The sequence below is a fragment of the Nasonia vitripennis genome, chromosome 4, assembly GCF_009193385.2.
Source record: "Nasonia vitripennis strain AsymCx chromosome 4, Nvit_psr_1.1, whole genome shotgun sequence".
Taxonomy (NCBI): domain Eukaryota; kingdom Metazoa; phylum Arthropoda; class Insecta; order Hymenoptera; family Pteromalidae; genus Nasonia; species Nasonia vitripennis.
The window spans coordinates 5,416,027-5,437,403 of record NC_045760.1 but is presented as its reverse complement, the minus strand read 5'-3'; the positions used below and the strand labels follow the sequence as shown (position 1 = coordinate 5,437,403).

At 44.9% G+C, this 21,377-nt stretch overlaps 2 protein-coding genes and 1 non-coding gene across 6 annotated transcripts; 2 read left to right on the top strand and 1 right to left on the bottom strand.

Annotated features, from left to right (window-relative positions):
• The first annotated feature begins 203 nt into the window (after positions 1–203).
• Positions 204–21,376, top strand: LOC100121050 (la protein homolog). The gene is made up of 9 exons (XM_016984885.3): positions 204–472; positions 633–813; positions 18,914–19,419; positions 19,493–19,843; positions 19,929–20,068; positions 20,152–20,236; positions 20,312–20,548; positions 20,631–20,748; positions 20,967–21,376. The coding sequence occupies exons 3-9, from the start codon at positions 19,192–19,194 to the stop codon at positions 21,050–21,052; spliced, it is 1,245 nt and encodes a 414-aa protein (XP_016840374.1). The 5' UTR covers positions 204–472; positions 633–813; positions 18,914–19,191; the 3' UTR covers positions 21,053–21,376.
• On the bottom strand, positions 872–14,862 carry LOC100120976 (probable G-protein coupled receptor CG31760). Of its 4 annotated transcripts, none has more exons than XR_004227554.2 (14): positions 13,564–14,862; positions 11,613–11,796; positions 11,383–11,506; positions 11,142–11,285; positions 10,467–10,667; positions 10,257–10,325; positions 9,322–9,431; positions 5,752–5,966; positions 5,308–5,446; positions 5,116–5,221; positions 4,686–4,856; positions 4,339–4,553; positions 3,606–4,265; positions 872–2,474 (listed from the first exon to the last, which is right to left on the bottom strand). XR_004227554.2 is itself a non-coding variant. In XM_016984880.3 (13 exons), the coding sequence occupies exons 1-13, from the start codon at positions 14,549–14,551 to the stop codon at positions 3,995–3,997; spliced, it is 2,937 nt and encodes a 978-aa protein (XP_016840369.1). In that variant the 5' UTR covers positions 14,552–14,862; the 3' UTR covers positions 872–3,994. The 4 variants fall into 4 exon arrangements, 2 of the variants coding, with proteins under 2 accessions (XP_016840369.1, XP_016840370.1); XR_004344921.1 differs by having other exon boundaries at positions 4,339–4,529; XM_016984880.3 differs by having other exon boundaries at positions 872–4,265.
• On the top strand, positions 20,820–20,932 carry LOC116417295. The gene has a single exon (XR_004227599.1). It is a non-coding gene; the product is annotated as a small nucleolar RNA U6-53/MBII-28 (small nucleolar RNA).
• Position 21,377: the final 1 nt, after the last annotated feature.

Sequence of the window (21,377 nt, the reverse complement as noted above, 5' to 3'; positions counted from 1 at the left end):
TTTTTTTCATAAAAGTTATCTAGCAGTTCGTGAAAAGTTCCTCCCAGAGTTTCATTTTGAAACAAACTCACGTGTATGAAAAATTCAGCAAATTAAATCAGTCGGCTCGGTGCACTTCAGACAATTTTTAAATATAGTTTAGCCTATAAAAATTAGCGAACCGAACAATTCGAATTTTCTTCTATACAACAGTCAATTGTTCTCAATACACTTTCGGCCAACGCGTCAAAATTAGTAAACAAATGTAAATTTTAGTGGTACTCGTCGAAATTAACAAGGTTACATCAAAATTCGCAGTCGATAGGTTTATAAACAATCCATAAAAGTTTTGAATTATTCTCGCTAAATGGAAAGCTTCTGGTCACGTCGTCCACATCAGATGCGTTACTTCGAAGAGGGAGAGCTTGCGCTCTACCTCAAGACAGCCGGCACAGTTCTTCTGGGATGGATCATCGTCTCATCGATATGGCATGTGCGTTCAGAAATGATACAAGTAAAAATAATTCGCTTCCATCGGTCGCACGTGTCTATCGGGTCGAACTCTTTATTTATATTCTTCCTAGAAAATATAAGCAAGCTCGAGATTGATACGTTTTTAACGCGTTCAATAAGCAAATATTTATTTTCGTCAGATCGTACTGGTTCTCTTTGCGCCGGCGGCGGTTAGCGCTCTGGCGGTATTTCTGATATGCCCGACAACTCTGCAGTGGTTTTTCAGCCAATTGGGACCAACTTTCGAGAGCACCACTTCGGCTCTCATGGAGAAATTCGACCTGGCGGCAATCCACATGATGGACTTGCCCTTCAAATGAAGTAAATACATATACGTCTATCATTATTCTGTCGACATAAGCAATAATAACAACATGTATACGGTTTTCAACAATTCACTTTATTCCTTATGCGCACGCGTGTTTAATACGCTCTCAAAATAGCAATATAATAGTATAATGGTCTATAGTTATGTTAGTCGTATGAACACAGCTATGAGGGATTTAAAACACATACCGGTAGAAACGAGAATGTTTCACGTCACTTTTTATTCTTTTATACACAGAAAGTTTTTTCAATAATCAACCTTAATGTTCGGCCCTCGCCCGTTGGCGTATTATTCCCGTTGGAATAACACACGACACGATAAATGCGCATACTTCAAAATGGGATATAATATACGTTACATTATGTTCCATAGGTTATCCGTCCCATATCTTAGAATTTGTTAATTTGGAGCCTTTCGTAGTATCTATTATCAGTACAATAGATTTTTGTACTATTATTATTATACATGACAGAACACCGGTCGTCGTCGTCGAAGTACTTAACGTCCTGCGAGTATTACGTTGCTCTCTCTGATGCAACCACTTTTCTCTTGTTTATTTGTTATAACTATTATAATATTATAAGGTTTTATCATACGATGCGACTGAAGGCCTCGCCCAAATGAGTGCACACGTTATCAAGTATAAAAAAAGCTGCTAAATTGCTTTGGCGGAATATGACTCATTTCGAAAAGAATTCGTCGGGGATATAATTATAAGCTATATATCATTTACATACACAAGTATGCAGCCAGCACAACCAAAAACTGCATTACAGTAGTTTCAAAAACATTAAAATTCATAAAAATTTAGGTCGATATAATATATACGTATCGTTACAAAGCTTCTTCCTCGAGAAGGTGATAAATGCATAATATTAGCTTTTTTTATCTTATAATATATGTTATGTTACATAGGGCTATTAATATAATGTAAGAAGTAAGATTAGTATCATTGTAGGATAAAATTTTCCATATAACTTGTTAGTTAAATAAAGTTTTTGAATTTTTCCGTCAAAATTCGCTATAATGATGCTTTTCAGAACTTTCTTGGTATAGTTTCACCTTATTGCTTCGTTTCAAAAATTTTCAATATGATGTGGCAGAATTCAAATTGTAATATAGATTAAAAAATCTAACAATATCTTGAATGTATCGTAAAAAGACGAGGTAATCGTAGATTCAAAAAATAAAAACGTTTGCCATGCATACTCGCTTTAACAAAATATATATCATCTTTCATTGGTATTTTTCTATGTTAGGAACATGAACGTTAAACTGATTGCAAGCATTTTGTATATCGTATGAAATATATTCTTAAGTTTTTAAAACTTTCTATTGCTGGTATAATTTTTACACTTATTTTTCTTTTAAAAAATCACACATTTACTCACAATTATAAGCTTACGACTATTATCAAATGAATTGAACTGTAAAATGCTGGGTATATAGTCTGACGTTTGCACAACCTTCTCTATAATAACCTGGTGTTCCGACATTTCTATTCTAATTAGTTGACCAACTCATTTTCATAACTTGGCAGCGAGTTTGTTCAATGAAAATCTTATAATTTGATGTCTCAGCGTTTTAACAAGCGTGGAGGATTCAAATGATATGGCCTTCCAGGAACGTAAAATCGAGTACTGGATACTTCATTCTATAACGAAAACGTAATTATCATTTCTCGACCTACAATGCCTGCAACGAAAATCTTGTTTTCAAGTCTTGCAAATATCACAATCTGTACATTTATTTATTTTTTTTTTCTATAGAAGGAATCGATTTTTTCATCGTCATTTTCAATGACCAACTATATATACGAACAAATGAGAAAATCAACGACTTTCACAACCAAGTGTTTTTTAAATCTTTTTTACCATTTTCAACTTTTATATAATATCGTAATTTTCATAAAAACATTTTATATACTATTAGGATTATTTTACGAGCACCAACTGAATTCTCAAAAGATTGGGCACCGATAAAATTCCGTGACTTTGAATATACTCTTACATACGCGTAAACTATGTCGACAGGTGGACGGCTGTAAAAATTTGTGGATGTATTAAAATGGTTTTGGCTGCTGGTTATAAACCGACGAAAATCATTATACGTAACCCTCACGAAACAAATTCGAACGAAGCGTGCCGATCTCGCGTGTTTTCATGAAGAACATAAAACTCTTTTTTTTTCATGATTGGTCAATTTTTGGCTCGTGATATGCATCATCTATCACGTTTAGTTGTAGCCCGATTTTCACCATTTGAGACTTCTTACACGAAATAATACGAGTTCACATGTATATATACTGTTCGTATTTACAATGTATTTACAAGAAATGCAACTTTAGTGTGTTTGTGGCGCTATTTCCGTTAAAATCTCGCTCTGCTTTTTTATCACAATTATATACACATGAAATAATATTTTAACAGTAGACACTGGACAATGCGCATGTATCAAGTAACAATAATAGCGTGCAAGGAGCAATAAGAAATTTCTCTGGTATATCTTTAGCCCGACGAGAGCGAACTGTTTAACTTTTTCCTCCTTCAAGACTGGTATTATTGGACCGGTAAAATTAGACAAATCGATAAACTATCGATAACTATACTCCAGACTCCTCCAATCGCACTCGAGCGCACTTGATACAAGCTTACTGGCAATAAACACTGAATTCAAGCATTGTTTTTTTTTTTTTCAAAATAATCATGATCATCATGCATATTATGAATTTTACCGTACACCTCTATACGTGTATATGATAATATTATATACAACAAGATTTCACCTAAATAACATCGAAATTAAGATGGGCCGTCGGAAGCGTCGTTCTCAAAACTCCGGGAAGCCGCAGTCGTCACAAAATCAATCACCATGTCAGCGATGAAAAGCCACTCAATCTTCATCTCTCTCAGAGCGGAATCCGGAAAAGCACGTTCCCAACCGCGTCGTGTTATGTAAGACTTTCGATGTTGTTTGGTCATCGCAGACTCGGTATTATATTTATTGGTGTTTGTATTTTTTTTCTTTCATTCACTCGTATATATCTCCTTTGGCCTCGCATTTGACTAAATCACTCGAGTGTTTTTCTCTTACTCTCTATTATTATCTGCTCTCAGCATCGTCTTAACAGAGTGTCTATATGGAAGTCATCGGCTAGTGTCCTTAGTCAATCCCTCAAACGGTCACCTCCTCGGAGAATCTCGATTTGTCATCGAGATTAATGACGATGGCGTGCGTCCTCGCGTGGCCGGATTTGCTTCTGCTCCGGTCCTTGCTCTGCTCGTCGCTGCTCTTTGGCGTCGGGGCGATTTCGGGCGTCGTTTCGCTACTTTGCTCCGGCTCCTTGTCTTTGCACTCGTTAACCACCACGACCTCCTTCTCCGTACTCTTGTCGTCGGGTGGCTCCGCCTTGATGGGCGCGTCCGGAGACTTGGAGGCTGCCTCCCTGTATAGAGACAAAATCGATGCGGCTCTCGTTATTATAACGAGACTATACACGGGCGGCTCGAAGCACATACCTGCTGGACTCGTGCTTGAGCTCGTTCTCCTGCAGAGTCCAGGATATGGCGTTGATGGTGGAGAGCTGGGTGCCAGCTCGATTGGCCGCCTCCTGCATCGCCGCGATTTTCTCGACCATGTTACGATTGCCGAGTCTCGCGTTCTTCTCCTTCAGCAGCTCGAGCTGCGTGTACAACCTGCGAAACTCCTCCTGCAACGCAAACGACATACACATCTGCGTATTGAAACGCACACGAGAGCAGAGCGTTATTATTTCAAAGCGAAAGGCCTGTGTGAGCGCTAGGTAAAGTAAAGATCTATTCAGGCGGAGCTGCGCAAAGTATATCGTGACGTCTATCGGCATTACCATCATTCCGTCGCTGTCCTCGGTCAAGTTTGCCTGCTGCAGCGAGATGGAGTTGGTCTGGTTGCTGGTCGCCGGAGCCCGACAGGTCTTGCCGCTGATGAACTTGCTCGTAGTGCCGACAAGTTTGCCGTTAGAGTCGTCCTTCCCGCCACCCCGAAACACCACGTAGGCCTAGACGCGACGACAAGACAAGAGGATAAGAAGAATAAGAAGAATAAGAAAGAATAAAAGAAGAAGTCTGCAGCGAGTTTCCGTACGTTCCAGTTCGCGACAAGTTTGCCGGGAAATTTTCGCGGAAACACCGGGACAACTGGGTCATCTGTGTATCGCGCCCGGCGGGCTGGGACGGGCTGGGACGGGCTGGGACGGGCTGGTTATACACATATATACGATGAATTATTTAACGATCTTGCGCGCGTGCGCTATATACCTTGCTGCCGAAGATTAGGCCGAGCAGAAGGGTGACGGTGAGTTGCGTGTGGCAGAAGAATATGATGTAGAGCAGGTCCGGATTCGCCGGCGACTGTAGGAACAACCTATGGGAGAACCCATAAGAAAGTTTTCGCGTTAACACACTCTAATCATCATCCTAATATTATGGTAAAGTCTGGTAAGAACTCACATGGAGACGTTGAGGAAGACGGAGAGGAGAAATTCATTGTAGATGGCCATGGATATGAATCGGCTCTCGTTGAACTCGGATGGCGCCTTCCTCACGACTATGCAGAGTCGTATGCCCCAGACGAGGAACATCACTTCGACTGTAATCAGAGATACGTTAATCCATCGTCGCGGCGCGCGCAAACATATCCGGCTGTCTTTTCGCTCGATAAACGGCTCGAGTCCATATCAATTTCTCTCCGCTCTGAAAAGTATAGCTTGACTCGCGCATATCTATATAGACCCGTGGAAAAGTCCTCGGAGGGCAATTCTCAAAACGTCGTCTATATGATAATGTGATCTCCTCTCTCTCTCTCTCTCTCTCTCGGCCTATCTCTCCGCGAGCGAGCAGGGAAGAAGAAAGAGAGAAAGAGGGAAAAATTACATAAAATTGTATAAAACTCACGTGTCGTAAAGCTGTGGTCCCACCAGTCGGTCTTGCAGAGGTAAGCCTTGAGGTCGTCGGCTGTGCGGGCGACGATGACGACGGGCGGCGCTACGAGTGTACGTATTCCCAGGAACACGCTGAATACCGTGACGATGATGCCGAGCCGCTTGAGGAGATTCACGTCGGTTATCTTGACGGCCTTGGCCGAGCGGACGCGAAATATCACAGAGATCCTGCAATCAAGCGCGCGCTAGACGTTAACGCCTTCTTCGCTGGCAATAATTCCGGGACTTATGGTTCTCTCTCTCTCTCTCTCTCTCTCTCTCTCTCTCCGCAGAGAGATTCGTTCATACACGCTAAAGTTATACTCGAGAGTCGAACGTACGTCTCCATCATCGCACGCGTCATCGCCGCACGCAACCTCGTTTATATACGTCGTGCGTGTGTGCGCGGGGGAGGAAAAGAAGCAAGGAAATCTTTTCGCCGCGAGTCGATTTGAGTGTTAATAAGAAAGCAGAGAGAGAGAGAGAGAATTACAAATTTAGCAGGCGTTTTTTCCCATAGGCGCGAGCGAGAGCGCCGGAGAAAAGCTCGGAGAAAAGCCATTCTCCAATCGATACATCTGCTCTTATAAGCCGGTCTCGGGCGTAGTATTGAAAAATAAAAGGTCACTAGTAGTAGGCAATGGGCGTGAGCCGAGGAGAGAAAGAGAGATAGAGAGGGAGGAAAGGAAGGAAGGAAGGAAGGAAGGAACGAGCGACGAGAGAGGAATATCGCCAGCTCTATAGAGGGAGAGCAGAGAGCAGGGGTAGCAGGGGAATGCTAAATGGAGCCGAGACAAGTAGGGAGAGAGAGAGAGAGAGAGAGAGAGATAGCTGAAGCTCACGCTCGCGGGGGAGAGATATCCAGCCAGCAAACTAGGATACACGCAAAAGGACGACGTACAACTCGACGCAATTTCGGAAGAGATCCCGGCCCTCTCTGCCATATACTTACTCCATATACGCGCTCTCTAACGGCTCATTCCTTCCGAGCGAGTTCATTAACGATTTTAGCTCCTTATACGCTCGCAGTGAGAGCCTACCTATAGCTATTCGCGGCTCCTATTTACGCGGGCCAGCACGTGCTGCTGCAGTCGAACTTCTCCCACCCGCTCGCGCGAAGATTTGTCTATATCAAAAGCTGCGGTACAAGCTGTCTCTCTCTCTCTCTCTCTCTCTCTCTCTCTCTCTCTCTCTCTCTCTCTCTCTCTCTCGCGCGCGCTAATTCCGCGTCGACCTATACGCAGAGTATTACACACGCGGAGGAAAAAGTCCTTGCGCCGCGACTATATATATATATACTGCGATGCATTGCGGCCGCTAGGGTTAATTTACGTGTGCGACGGACGTTGAAATATGTCCCACCGGATTGAAATCTTCGCGTTTATAGTAGTGACGATTCGGGGGAGAGAGGACGAGATTACCCGTCGCTTGCGCGCGATTTCCGCGTATACTTCCAATTTGCTCTGATGAGGCGAATTTTATTACCGCCGCACTCGTACAGAGGGATCGTTCCAGATAGAGGAGTGTTTCCGAGAGCCGAGCCGTCTTTGACTGGCGCGTTCTTCTTCGCAGTACTGGGATGTCGCTTAAGCTCGCTGAATACTTTTTTTTCCGTTTGTATGAAACAAAGTTGTGTCAACTTTTATTTTAAGTCGTAAAGTGGGAAACGTTACACGCGGGTACGAGATACAGAGTCCACATTGCTCGGAATGCCTTTGTCGAGGTGAAAAAGTTGTTCCGAGAATCGCTCTTTGAATTGGAAGGAAAAACATTTTGCCATTAGGCAAATTATCCATCTAGTCGTAAACGTTTCGAGTTTTCTAGTATAATAGTTATTTAACGTTATATCATCCAAACTTCGAAGTCGATGTTCCCGAGAGGATGATCACGAGTACGGAAATTTGAAATTTGAAATTCGGCGGATTTTCCGATTTATTATGAACAGCAATACCATACACGCACGACGTATATATTTATAATCTGATTTAATTCTATCAAGTATTTGGTAGTTGTTGGATAATGTGAAACAGCGCCCTCGTCGAAAAAGCAACGCACGAGTAATTTTCATTTCTATTAATTAGACTATATAAACGCCGACACAGCGCTGCTAAATTAATTGGACCAATTTCCCGCACCGACGCAGGTATGAATTTTGAAAAATAACATTTAAAAGAGCTCGAGAGCTGGCAACGTATGTATCATAAATTGAAAGTATAGGTATATACATAAAATATATCCGTAAAAATGCGCGGCAAATACGTCGCGTTTATCGGAACAATTTATATCCCGCTGAATTAATGATTTTCCGCGTGTGCGCGCCTTATATAATATGTATCCAAAGTAAAAATGAGAAGCGTTTATTTTACGTTTTGGTAACGACAAAAAGCCGCGGCACATCTCTCTCTCTCTCTCTCTCTCTCTCTCTCTCTCTCTCTCTCTCTCTCTCTCTCTCTCTCTCTCTCTCTGTCTCTCGTCTTTGTCGAGGCGAAATTATTTAATAATTTTCATGTAACATACGCGTAACAGCCGCTTTTAACCGGGAACAAAGAACGTTGATCGTATAATTTCGCTCTTTTCACCGAAAAGCAAACAATGCAGTAGCCTCAAAACAAGCCCGCGAGAGAAAGAGAACAGAAAAGCTAATCTAAATTTTCGCCGAGCGAAACTCGGCGCATATCCAAGCAGCGCGCCGAGTACAGGCTCCCTCGAGACCCAAGATTTAAAGAGCCAACTCAGCGAGTTATATCTATATATGTAGGAGCTAGTAGAATATAGTAGTAGTTTGCGGCTGACCATATGGCCGTCGGCGTTGTCCCCCGCGGGATGACTCGGGCGTCAAATTGCATTACAGTCTTATACGATCTCACAGCTCTCGGCCGACTAATTGATCGAGCCGTAGCCTCGAGCCGTCCGATACTTTTATATCCTCTCCAGCTGTATATCCCCGACCAGCAACTTGGCAATTAAAACTTGAAAATTATTACGCCCTCGACCCGATCCCCTTGATCAGCGCAGACGAATCGTATAATATATACCCTCAAGTCGGCGAGCTGTTTGCTCGAGGGAGTGTCGAGCGTCGCGTATAATGTGTGAGAGAGAGAGAGAGAGAGAGAGAGCCGCGGAGCAAATATATAGCGTTATACTGTGTATCTGTGTGAAAGAGACAACGTGAGAAAATACGTACGGATTTAGAAGAAAATCGATTACAAAACAGCATCGCGTGATGACTTTTTGCTTCTCCTCTGTATAGCTCTGTATACACACGCACGAAAGTTTGAAATTAGCCGAGCAGCAGCAGCCGGTGTGCTTTTTGTCCCGCTAATGCGTGCACAGGCTCTAAAATCGCTGTATAAAAGTATAAGTTGCATCGCGCAAAGAGGCCGCCTCTCGCGCTTACAAGGCTTTTCCGAATTCGAAACTTTCGCCGACGAGCTGAAAAGTTGCGCCAACTTGGTGCCGCGTCGTATTGTTTTTAAAGCAAACTGCACGGAAAAAACAGACGTGCATGCAGTTCCGAGCAATATTGTTATAAACAGAGACTCACCTCCATGTTTTCAGCATGAGAGCACCGTAGGTCAGCGAGAAGCCAATTTCCCGCAGCCAGACTCTCACCGTGCACGTGTATACGTTCGGCTGCGGATACATGACTATAGTCTGCGAACAAGAGGGTGGAGGGTATATAAGATTTTAAAATTCGCTCCGCGACCTCCTCCCCCGCCAGCGCACGATCTATACTTTGTCCGGCCCGCAGTAGTAGAGTTACTTATAGATGTAATATATAGGTATGTCCTGTGAAGCCTATTATCATCCCACACACGGCCACTTTCGCTAATTAGTTTTTATCCCTCGTCGTCGTGCTCTCTCTCTCTCTCTCTCTCTCTCTTAACGAGCTTTCATATAAACGGCACGTGGTCTACATTTTTCATGTATCGCGCGCTGCCGGCGGGTTATCCCCGAATTTTCTGACTGGCTTTTTCTCCTATCTGATGATAATAACGCTTTTGTATAACTTGTGTATAAGTATATACACCCCCCGGCGTGTACAGCCCTGTATTATCAAACGGCGTTTCGTGCAAGCGATACGTGTGCGCGTGTGTGTGCATGAATAATTATGTATTTCGAGGAGCCGCCCGTGACACGCGCGACTGTCGTGATTATTTCACGTGAAATTATAATAAATACGTTACGAAGAGAGTGAGAGCAGCAGCAGCAGCAGCAAACTCGATATTTATTGTCGCACAAACGAGCTCGCGGAGGTGTACAGCATTAATTTGCCAGAGGAAAACCATAACAGAGAGACAGCGCCAGGAGTAATTAAATTACCGCCTCGCCTCGCGAGCGTTATTACTCGCCCGTGCTTCTGGATCAGCTGCTGGAGCTGGAAATTCTGCAATCTACCCATCAACGGCGATTTTATGCGTCGAAAAAATGTCCCTCGTTACATGTATATATGCATGCGCATCGGACACACAGACTCACCGTGCAGTAGATGAAAAAAGCTCCGAGAACGATGACGCGCAGCAGCACCGGACTGGCAGCTCTGACCACCTACACACAGAGAGAGAGAGAGAGAGTGTTTATTAAATTCGGCCGCAGAAAAAAAAACGACAGACTGGTATACGTGAATTATCACACGTATAACACTGTATATAAGGCCTGGTAGAAATTGAAATTCAGCCTCGAAATTACCTTGACATTGCCGTACTTCCACGTGAAGAGCACGACGGCAGGGAGGCACGCGATGACGCAACATTCCAGGATGAGAATAGCTGTTCGCATGAGCCAGTTGAGGGACACGACGCAGGGTGAGCCGTCCTCGCAGGATTCGCAGCCCTCCGCGCAGGGCAGACATTCGAAGACGCCGACCGCGGCGTATTGACTTTCTTTGCCCTGTAAACACACGTACAAGTGGTGTATACAGACCCGTATGTTCTCGCTCTCTTGCGCTCTGTGTGACAAATTGAAACAGCCGCAAGCTATATATATATATATGTGTGCTTCTATCTGGGATATATTGGATCGCGGGATAACGGCTCGATTTTTGGAGGTGGATTACGATTTTTTTTTTTTTTTTTTTGCTACGTGCCTCCTCGAGAGGAACGTGCTTTTGTCAGGCTTGCGAATTCACGAGGCGTCGAAGCTGCGATTATTCAGAGGGATTTCACTCGCAGGCGCCGCGTGACAAGTTCTGCGCGAGCGAATTTTGAGGCGCTGTAAATGTCTTTAAAAATCCGATTCTCTTTTTTACTAAATTGCACGGAATAATTTTCCAACGCGAAGACAAAGGGATCCCCGGGCGCGTTTCCTGATTACTTTATCAACGAACCGATATTATTTTTCAATGTCTCTCGCTAATAACGTTACCAGCATGAGCTTCTCGTACTCCTCCTCGATGACGGTGCCGTTGTAGTACCTCTTGGTGGACTTGGTATCGGGGTAGTAGAAGCCCCTCTTGCAGATGCACCTATAGCTGCCTCTGCGAAATCCCAGTCCGGAAATCGCGACACACTGGAAATTACGCTTGCATTATTGAGCTCGAACGGCTCGATGCAGTAATATATACGTGCTATAACATATAGTAGGGGATCATATTCTATTTCCGAACCTCCGTCGTTCGCTTCTTGCACTTGTCGCTCGCCGCGAATATATTGAGCTGCATCGATCCAGGAGGCAGCGGGCACTGATCGATGTCCACCCTTCGTAAATCGATGTCGATTCCGCTCGTTCCCCTGTAATGAGACACGTATATATGACATATCTTAGGTACCACGTGTCTGTGGCTTCTTGGCAAGCTGCATTATACACTCAACGAAGCAAAGAGCGCTGCACACTCACTTGAAGTAGTAGGTATCGTTGGAGTAGCCGAAAAAGGGCACGGTGTAGGTGAGCATCCAGATGTTGCCGCCCCCGCAATCGTAGTAAGGCTTGGACCATCGGCCGTCCTCGTAGCGCACCGTCAGTATCTCGTCTTCGATTCTTTCCGTGTGGCTGCTCTCGTTGTGCGTGTACGTGTGATAACCTGCAATGCACACACCCTCTGACTATTTTCAAAAGCAGACAGACAGAGATAGGTATTGTATATGGGATTATAACGCACGCGAGGCGTTTCTATACGAGCGCTTATATCCCCCCCCCCTCCCCCGCCGCCGCCGCCGTCGCTGCCCCCGACACAATAGCCTCCAGGAGACAAAGATGCAGTGTGCGGGTGTATATAGCTTCTTATCTCTCTGTGCTCGCGTTTCGCGCCGGGCTTGCGATACATACATAGCGTATCCGCCGTGCGCAGAGCCCTGGGGGTTAAATCCCCTTATACGCGAATGTCACTTTTTTCTTTTTTTTCTTTGTTTCGCCTCACCGACGTGGCGATTAAGGTGTGTAAGTATAGGGCGCGAGATTTACGCCGTGTACGAAATAACAAAGCTGGAACGTCGGTCGTTGTAAAAGTGTAACGCAGCTGAAAAGACTCGTCCGCTGCGTTGAATAATACACTCCGCTGTCGATTCCCCGAAAAAAAAAAAAGTGGGCGCCGCGTTAGTTTTAACGACGCACACCGCGAGCGTCGTCGTTGTTGCGCGCGAGACTATAAGCTGGGTGTGTTATAGGATTTTTTTTTTTAAAACGGGGTTAGCGAATAAAAAAAAAGTAGCTTCTTTTAAGGATGCCGAGAGGTCGGAATTCCCAAGATGTGTAATTTCCCGAGCAGAGGCCCATCGCATTACTCGCATCATCGACTCTTATATACATCGGTACAGCGGCGCTTACCTGTACCTAGTACTACAGAGTGCAGACGTCGAATGACTAATGAAAACCGACCGCGGCATGGCAAAGCGTATAAATTAATATAATTGAAGTGGCCCTGTTTATCGGCGAAAAGCTCAAGCATCAGCTTTCTCTCTCTCTCTTCTATTTGCCAATTTCGATAAAAGGCCGTTCATTTCGAGCGAGGAGCGATTGTGTTTGTACTGCAAAAACACAAAGAGAGAGAGAGAGGGAGAGACGCGTGCAGTTTTAAAGAAGCCAGTCTATCTCTCTCTCTCTCTCTCTCTCTCTTGGGGAAGTAAGTAATTTCGCGGCAACTTAGAGCAGATCGATTCTCGCTCGCTCCGCATGGATTATTCAATGCACGCCTCGAAAGAGAAAGACAGAGCGGAGGCGTTGATGCGTAATCGAGTCGAACCTCATCGACTCTCGATATATCGCGAAGGAAATCTGCTCTAAGCCCGTTACGTAAGATCCGCAGTGCCTGCGCTTATCCTGGTACGATAGCGCGTATACGGAAGCTGGTGAAAGCGTGCATATAATCGACGAGAGCGCACGTGTGTGCGTATATGCTCTCTCGCAATCTGTTGCTGCCGCCGCTGCCCTTTGTCTCGAGCGCGCCCAGATAAAGCTCTCGTACGGCAGCAAAAATCGAAGGTAACAAGTTGCAGCCAAGAGAGAGAGAGGACAAAGGCACAGAGAAGAGCGCCGCGCATAACGACGAGCAATAACGCGCGCGCGCGCGCGCGCGGGGAAACTCAATAGCCCAGAAGAGCGCCAGCGAGCGAGCGAGAGAGAGAGAGAGAGAGAGGGCTAAATTGAAAGCAGAGGGAGAGTTCAAGGCATTCGAGAGAGAAACTGGCGCGCGCGCGCGCGCGAAAAAAACGTAATCGCGGAAACGCTCTCATCGATTCGAGGCTTTAAGCTCTCTCTCTCTCTCTCTCTCTCTCTCTCGGCTAGCGCGCGCGGCGGGTCACACTGCATGATCGATTCCCCAGTGCTCTCATTACGAATAGGCAAATCTTACCGCGACTGAACTGGTTGTAGCTGGCGATCCGGCGCTCGGCGTTCTTCCTCGCGATGTAGAACCACTCGCTGCTGTTGCTCAGGTACTTGTACTCGACCGCTAGGTCCTTCACCAGCACGCCATCCTCGTCTTGCAGTCGATGGGCGAACGGACAGTAGAGCCAGCGCTCGCGGTACTGGAGCTTGTCGTAGCAGTTGCCCGCCGCGAATATGTCCTCGTCGAACTCGACCATGGAGAGGACCGAGGCGTGAAGCAGGTACTCCGAGCCCGACATCACCTCGGGCGCGTACTTCCACAGCCGGGTGAGCATGTTGGCGCGGTTCACCGCGAGGTTCGCCTCCAGTCGGAAACGCTCCTGGGCGTACTGGTCGACGACGCCCTCGCCGAGGTTCAAGTCCGTGCCGGCGGTGCAGTTCTCGCCGAGCAGGTGCTGGTTCTCGATTATCCGGAGGAAGCGGGTCACTATGTCGACCTTGCCGCCGCTGGCTATACCCGGGATGGACTGTTGCTGCTGCTGCTGCTGCTGGATAGCCGCGCTCGAGTTCTCGGCGGACGAGTCCTGCTCGGCGAGCTCGTAGACGGCGCCGCTCGAGTTCCACAGCTCGGACGGCTGGTAGAACATCGGCTGGAGCAGCAGCTCGTCCTCCTCGACGGTGGGCAGGGCCTCGAGCTCGAGGTGCCTGCCGTGGTTGCGGCCCCGGGAGCGTCCGTGCCTTATGCCGAGAGTCGTTTGCTGCTGCTCTTGCACCGCATCGGCTGCAGCACCCTGTTGCGCCTCGTGTTCGCGTAACCTTCGCTCGATGAAGGATGGCCGCTGGTTCTGCTGGTGACGGAGTGGGGCGGCCAGTGTCACCTCCTGCTGCTGCTGGCGCTGCTGTTGTTGTTGTTGTTGTTGTTGTTGTTGTGGTTCCGCGAGCGCGAGATCGAAGGGCGACGAGGACGACAGGAGCAGCAGCTGCAACAGCAGCAGCAGTCGAGCCGTCGTCATGATGACACCAGCCGCGCGGCGGACATCGGCCTGCACTGTAGCTACTTCTCCCACTGATCGACGATGCTGCTGCTGCTGCTGCTGGGCTGCTCAGCTGGGATGCTGCAGCGTCGCGGCCCGAGGCACTGGCGGCCTGCTGCTGCTGCTGCTGCTGCTGCTACTACTACTACTACTACTGCCGCTGCTACTGCTGCTACTCGAGGGCATGTCTCGCGGACGGTCTGCGCTTCTGTGCAAACGCTACGCTGCTGCAGGACGGCTCGCGCGAGACTGCCGAAAGCTCGTACTCCAGCTCCCTGCAGGGGGTTGCGCGACTAGGAGCGCGGCGCGCGCAGATGGCCATTCAAGCGTGTTGCCTGTGTACGTATATATGGTTGGTACCTATGTGACGGCGGCAGAGCGCATGCCCGACTTTTGCGTCCCCAGAACGCCGCACACCAGCCAGCTTCCTGTATATATATATATATATATATATATATATATATATACGCGATGCATCAAAAGCTTATTACGACTTTCGCGGCGCTCGCGAGCGGATTGCAGCTTTCACTTGTGGAAGGCCGTCGACGCCGTCCGCCTACTGTAGCGACTTCTGGCCCCGATACAACGCATCTCGCGCACGTATGCACCTCTAAGGGGACTGCAGGCTCTAATGAACTTGACAATGGCTGCGCGCGCGCGCGCGCTAAATCGGGACGGCGATAGCTCGCACGCGCTTATTGCCCTGTGTGCTATATATGCACGATCCACACATGTAACGCGGGCTACTTATGTGTTACGCCAGCCTATCAAGCGAAATACGAGACGATTATTCAGGCGAGAAAAATTAAGGGATCCTCGCCCGCTGTACATTCTCGGCCAAGCTTAGGGAAAGAAAAAGTTTAATATAAGAGTATACAGCTGCGACAAGAATTTTCGGAGATCAGCTGCTGCCGTTTGCGCGCTTTTTAGTTAAAGGACGCAAAAATAGGCAGGCCTGAACTTTGGGCAGCTGATTTTTTTCGTCATTTCTAATTGAAAGCTGCGCGTGTACACGCTAGCCTTTCTACCCTTCTAATAAACTTTTTGCGAATATAACACTCGCGTACGCACCGGAGTAGAAGTGAAAATTCATGCTCTCGCATCGTTAAACGTCATGCGACGCAATTGACCTGTTTTCCTACCCCTAAGAGCGCGAGCTCGAGCTCCGTAGTTCTAGATGAAATTATATATGAAAAAAAAAAATACAATAAGAATGTTGGATACATGGAAAAAAATTATTGCTATCATCAGCCTACATCAGAGTCTACACACCCGCAGCACCCTCAAGGATCTTATCGATTACTGATCGGAATGTCCAATTAGCCGATTATATTATACAGCCGTGAGATTTTTTTTTTATTTTATTTTGTTTTTCTTACCGTCACCGAGTATATACTGCACGCTTCGGACAATGACAAATTCGCGAGCGCCCGACGCGATTTTTTACTTCATCTATGCAAATAACGACGCATTAGACACGGACAAAGCGCGCAGAGCCGATAACAATAGAGCGACGCTGCTGGGAGTTAAACTCTTATCGAAAAAGGGTTGGCGTGTGTGTGTGTGTGTGTGTAATGAGAAAAGTAATTGGTTTTAGATGAGAAAGAGAGAGAGAGAGAGAAAACGCGAGTTGCTTGTCCTGCGGTTGGACGTATGCTTTTTTTCGACGAACTTTTCGCGTAACTCACGAAGCGTGATATCGATTATCTTTACGGGAGGGAGTATTCCACGAGGGAGCTTCGCCAGGGCATACCTATCGGAGGCGGTTATAAATTAAAAGCTGATACTATATAGGTTTTTAATCAAATGGAATTTTTCTCTCAGCTCTCGCAGCGCTGCTGTAACGCTCGACGAACTATATTGCAGGTGGGAGAGAAGCTTTCAATTTGATGGGTGGGCTAAAATGGAAAGTAAAAATTGATTTGGATACGTGGATGCAGCACAGTATACATAGAGGCGTTTACATCTGCACTCGCTACGCGAAGCAAATACTATTTTCCACACAGGTTTTTTTTTTTAAAGGGTAGCTCAAATTTCACGACCCTTTTCCATAAAAGGCTAACCAGAAACGCGAAAATAAAGTGTCGGCCAAGTGCATGTATGCGATAACCATCCTCGACTGCACTCCACTGCGCTCTTTTTGCCGACTTCGTATGAGAATAAATTTTCAACCTCCTGTGCAGTGCACCGCATGGAATTTCGGTACATCCAATTTTTTCCGCGCGTAAGGGCCGTTCATCCATTTCGAAAAGTTTACGCGCCACGGAAACTTCTCGCACAATAATAATTATTGGTTAAAAAAAAAAACAAAAGATTTTTTTTATGTCCACAATGTGTAATATAGCCGCTAAATATCGAACGTAATCGATGTCGCGATTAGCGCGACACCTCGTTTATCATAATCGCATTTCGATCTAGCACGCATATCGGTTTATTATGCATTATAGCTATGATCTCAATATTCTCGGCATCAGCCTTCATTACCGCGGAAATTCGGACAATAACAAGAGCACGGCACACAACGTCCAGCCGTTATGTTATGACTGCGGCAAAAATGCGGCGAAAATTCGTACGTTATAAATGAATTTTCGCCGCCTTATTAATATACATGGATTGAAAAATAACACCCGTAAACAATCTGCTTAATAAAAATACTTTTATGATTTTTGGATGATTTTAAAAATTAAAAAATTAACGATCAATCCAGTGATTTTAATTATGAACGTTCTGGTAACTGAACATTTCCACAAAGCAAAGAGCCGCTTCATCGAATCGTAAAATGGACATTTTTTAATAACGTAAACCTCATTTTCTATAATTATACGCCAAGCGCATTGATTTAAAGCTTATATTTGAATTAATTGATACTCGACTTCCTGCGATAAATCAGAGTAGGAAGAACTTTTGCAATAATACTTATTATACCGATGCGGACGAATGGCTGGTATAGCAAAACGGCGACTTATAAGCCGTTCCACTTCAGAATCAAACTTTTACGATAAAGTCGCGTTTTCGTCGCTCCGAAATGATAATAACACATCCCACGTATGAAGAGGGCTGTGAAAATTGTTAGCCAGCAATGATTTGTGCCTGAAAATGGCCCCAAGTCTTTTTTGCTATAGGGTACGCGATAAATTCGCGCTTCTCAAAATTTATTGCTCGAGCTATAGTCCAAGCGGCGCATTGAAATATTTTTGCTTTTCGAATAAAGGAAAGATAAGCAAACAATTGCGTGTAATTTACGCGCGCGAACCACTGTATAAACTCGCGTCGTTTAGAGGTATAGCGCGTTATGTAGCGACGAGAATCATACATCTCTGCCTCTCGACAATTCGAGCTGAATAAAAACACAAGAATGTCATACTCGCAACATCAATTACTCCGCTGAAACGTGCGAGAGCTGAAGAGAGGAAAAAACGGTTTTCTTTTCCATTTATCAGCGAGCAAAGCTTTTAAATCTGAAGCCTGAAAAAATCTGAAAAATATTTATAGAAAAGCTCGTTAAAATTGCTAAGCGAGGCCGTCGAGGTGAGAGATTTAAAAAATGGCGGGAAGTGTAGAAAAAAAAAAAATCCAAAGAAAAAGTCATAAATCAGAGTACAACTTCCAGCCCGTTGCCTCCCCCCGCAAGCGTGTTCTCGCCGACCCTCGGCTAGTAAGTCCTATAAAGTATTATGCTTTAACCCAATGCCTGCTGGGATAGCGTATATATCTATATATGTATACTCGCGCTAATGACCGTCTTTACCGCGCTCACCGACATGCGAACGATTATTCATCGGCCTGTGGGTATTTTATTGCATTTTTTACACTTAGGCTGCTACACGCACGTTATGAGCTATTACACATCCGAGAACGTATTATTTCTGCCTATGGGGTGCATAGGTAAATACCTGCGCGTTAGGATACTCCTGTCTGAATAATGCAGGGCCGGAATATTACGGATTAGGACAAAGTGTACCGCGAGTCGACGCTCTGACGCCGCTGCTGCATGTCTATTTTTGCCGTACGTGTTATTAAGTTGTGGATTAATGTTGGATGTATAAAGTGGGAATGTGTAACGAACTTATATTCTTCAACTCTTTACGAGCCATCTTTCGCTGATGTTCATTATTTAACTTCGTTATGTATTCGTAAAATTTATTTCTGTCGCCCTGCAGATGAGCCAATTGCTTTTAAATCGGGAAAATTATAAATAGGTTTTATTAGGAAAAACAAAATACATTTATATTTATATTCATTGCCTTTTTTACTTGCTTACAAATTTAATGTTATAATTTCATGTAAAATTCACCGTTCAAACGGACGCGGCAATCCCACGCATGCGCACTCCCTCGCCAGAAGCTCGCTTGACCGAAGTCACGCCATTGGCTGCGTTACGCTGTCAAAAACACACGGCCGGCGCGACCTCACTTCCGGATTGTTGCTCATGCACGCACACGCTTGCAACGACGGGACCAGAGCAGCTTCTGTCTCAGCGCGTCCACCGAGCGTGATGAAACGGTCGTCAAACCACGTGTAGCATAACGATCCAGTCATTAGCTCTTGAAGCATCAACGCCGTAGCTGTAGCTTTATTCGCAAATATCAAACTGCTTGTTAAATAAACGAGCAAAAACAATGTCTGAGGAGATCAAGAACGACGCCGCGGCGCAACAGGAGGAGACTCCCGCCAAGGAAAACAATGGAGTCGCCGAAGAGGTTAAGTCCGAGGAAAACACTGAAACCGCCGGAGAGGTTAAGTCCGAGGAGAAGCCGGTAGAGAAGAACGGCACCGAGGAAACCTCCGCCGAGGCTAAAACCGAGGTCACCCCCGAGCTCCTGACGAAAATCAAGAAACAAGTCGAGGTAAGTACGACAACGACGCTTTTCTGGTGCAACCCACGCGCACGTGAGCGTAACGCTTCACCTCGTTTTGCAGTTCTATTTCGGCGATGTAAACATGCAGAAGGACAAGTTCCTCATCGAGCAGACAAGACTGGACGAAGGCTGGGTCCCGATGACCGTAATGCTGAACTTCAAAATTTTGGCGTCGCTCAGCAAGGACATCGAGGTAATTCTCAATGCATTGGAGGACAGCGATCTCATCGAGATATCCGAGGACAGAAAGAAAATTCGTCGCTCGCTGGATAAACCCCTGCCTGTGTATAACGACGAGTACAGAAAGGCACAAGAGGCCAGGACTATTTACCTCAAGGGGTTCCCCATGGACTCGACAATCGAGATTCTGAAGAGCCACTTCGAGACCACGGACGACGTTGAGACTATTATCGTAAGTGTCGCCTGTGTACACCGATACCACATGTTGGCTGTGTTTCATCTTCTAATAATAATGGTCTTTCTTTTTTTCCATGCAGATGAGAAGGTACAAAGTAGACAAACAATCTTTTTTCAAGGGATCGATATTTTTGCAATTCAAAACCCTGGAGGCTGCCAAAGCTTTTATGGAGCAAGAATCTGTCAAGTACAAAGACACAGAACTTATCAAAATGTGGTCGTGAGTAGAAAATGAAGTTTATTTTGCTGTATCTTATTTTCAAACATTGTACGTTTCTTTGACATTTGTGTTGGTATTTACAGCGCTGACTATTCGGCTTCGAAAGAAAAGGAAAGGGAAGAGAGGCGCCAAAAGAAGGCTAAGAATCAACTGGATAAAATGGAAAATGTAAGACATTTTCTCATTACCTTGCACATGCAAATATCGTGATTCTTTCACTAATCTCTTCCTTATTTTTTCCAGGCAAAGGGAAATAAAAATAAAGAGCAACACCAGAAATTCAAGGTTCCAAAAGGTTGCGTATTACATATTTCAAATCTGGAAAAATCAATTACCAGGGAAAAAATCAAGAAAGCACTGGCTGAATTGGATAGCGAGGTAGCTTACGTTGATTACAATATCGGAGATATCGAAGGATACATCCGCTTACAAGGCGAGAATTCCGCCGTTGAACTGTTGAAAAAATTGGAAAACAATGTGGTCAGTAATATTTATCCAGTTGCTTAGATTCGCAATGTTGGTGTGTCATTGTCAGATATTCTAAATTTATTTTAATTTTTAGCTGAAAGTCGAAGAGCGCGAATTTCCTTGCAAGCTGCTGGAAGGTGAAGAGGAAGAGACTTACTTGGCTAAGATCCAAGAAAACATGGCTAGTCACAGAGAAAAGCGATCTGATAAAGGTAAGAGTCAACATTTCTTTTTATTTACTTCTATACAGATCATGCATCTTTGCATATTATGAAATATTTTTTTCAAATGATGAATTGCCATGCTAATACTGAGGGATCTCAAGGATCTCGCTGAGTTGAAACTCTCAATAACTGATTTTTTTTTTTAATTTCTTTTAACTATAACTTAATGTATACGTGATTACTAATCCCGAAATTGCTCGTTGCAGGACGTCATCATGGAAGGAAAGGATTCAAGCGACGTCACAGCCCTCACAGAGATGGAAATGCGAAAAGAGCAAACAAAGATAATTAACATTATTTGTTATTACTAAATATTATTTTCCTTGTTAACTGACATTGTAAAAAAATGTTTAACCATACTAAAATTTAGTATTACTAAAAAATACGGAAAACGCAAAATTGAAAACGATCAGTTTTTTTACTGTATTGCGTCAAAATTTTCAATTAGAAGATTGCTTTTTTACTTCTACACTTGTGTTATAACAGACGTTTTATATGATATAAATTTTTTATTTTAGATTGAATACCGCTATTTAATTTGAAGATTAATTATAAAAGTATAATGTAAAAACAACTTGTCGATATCATTTAAATAAATCAGAATATTTTTTATTTAC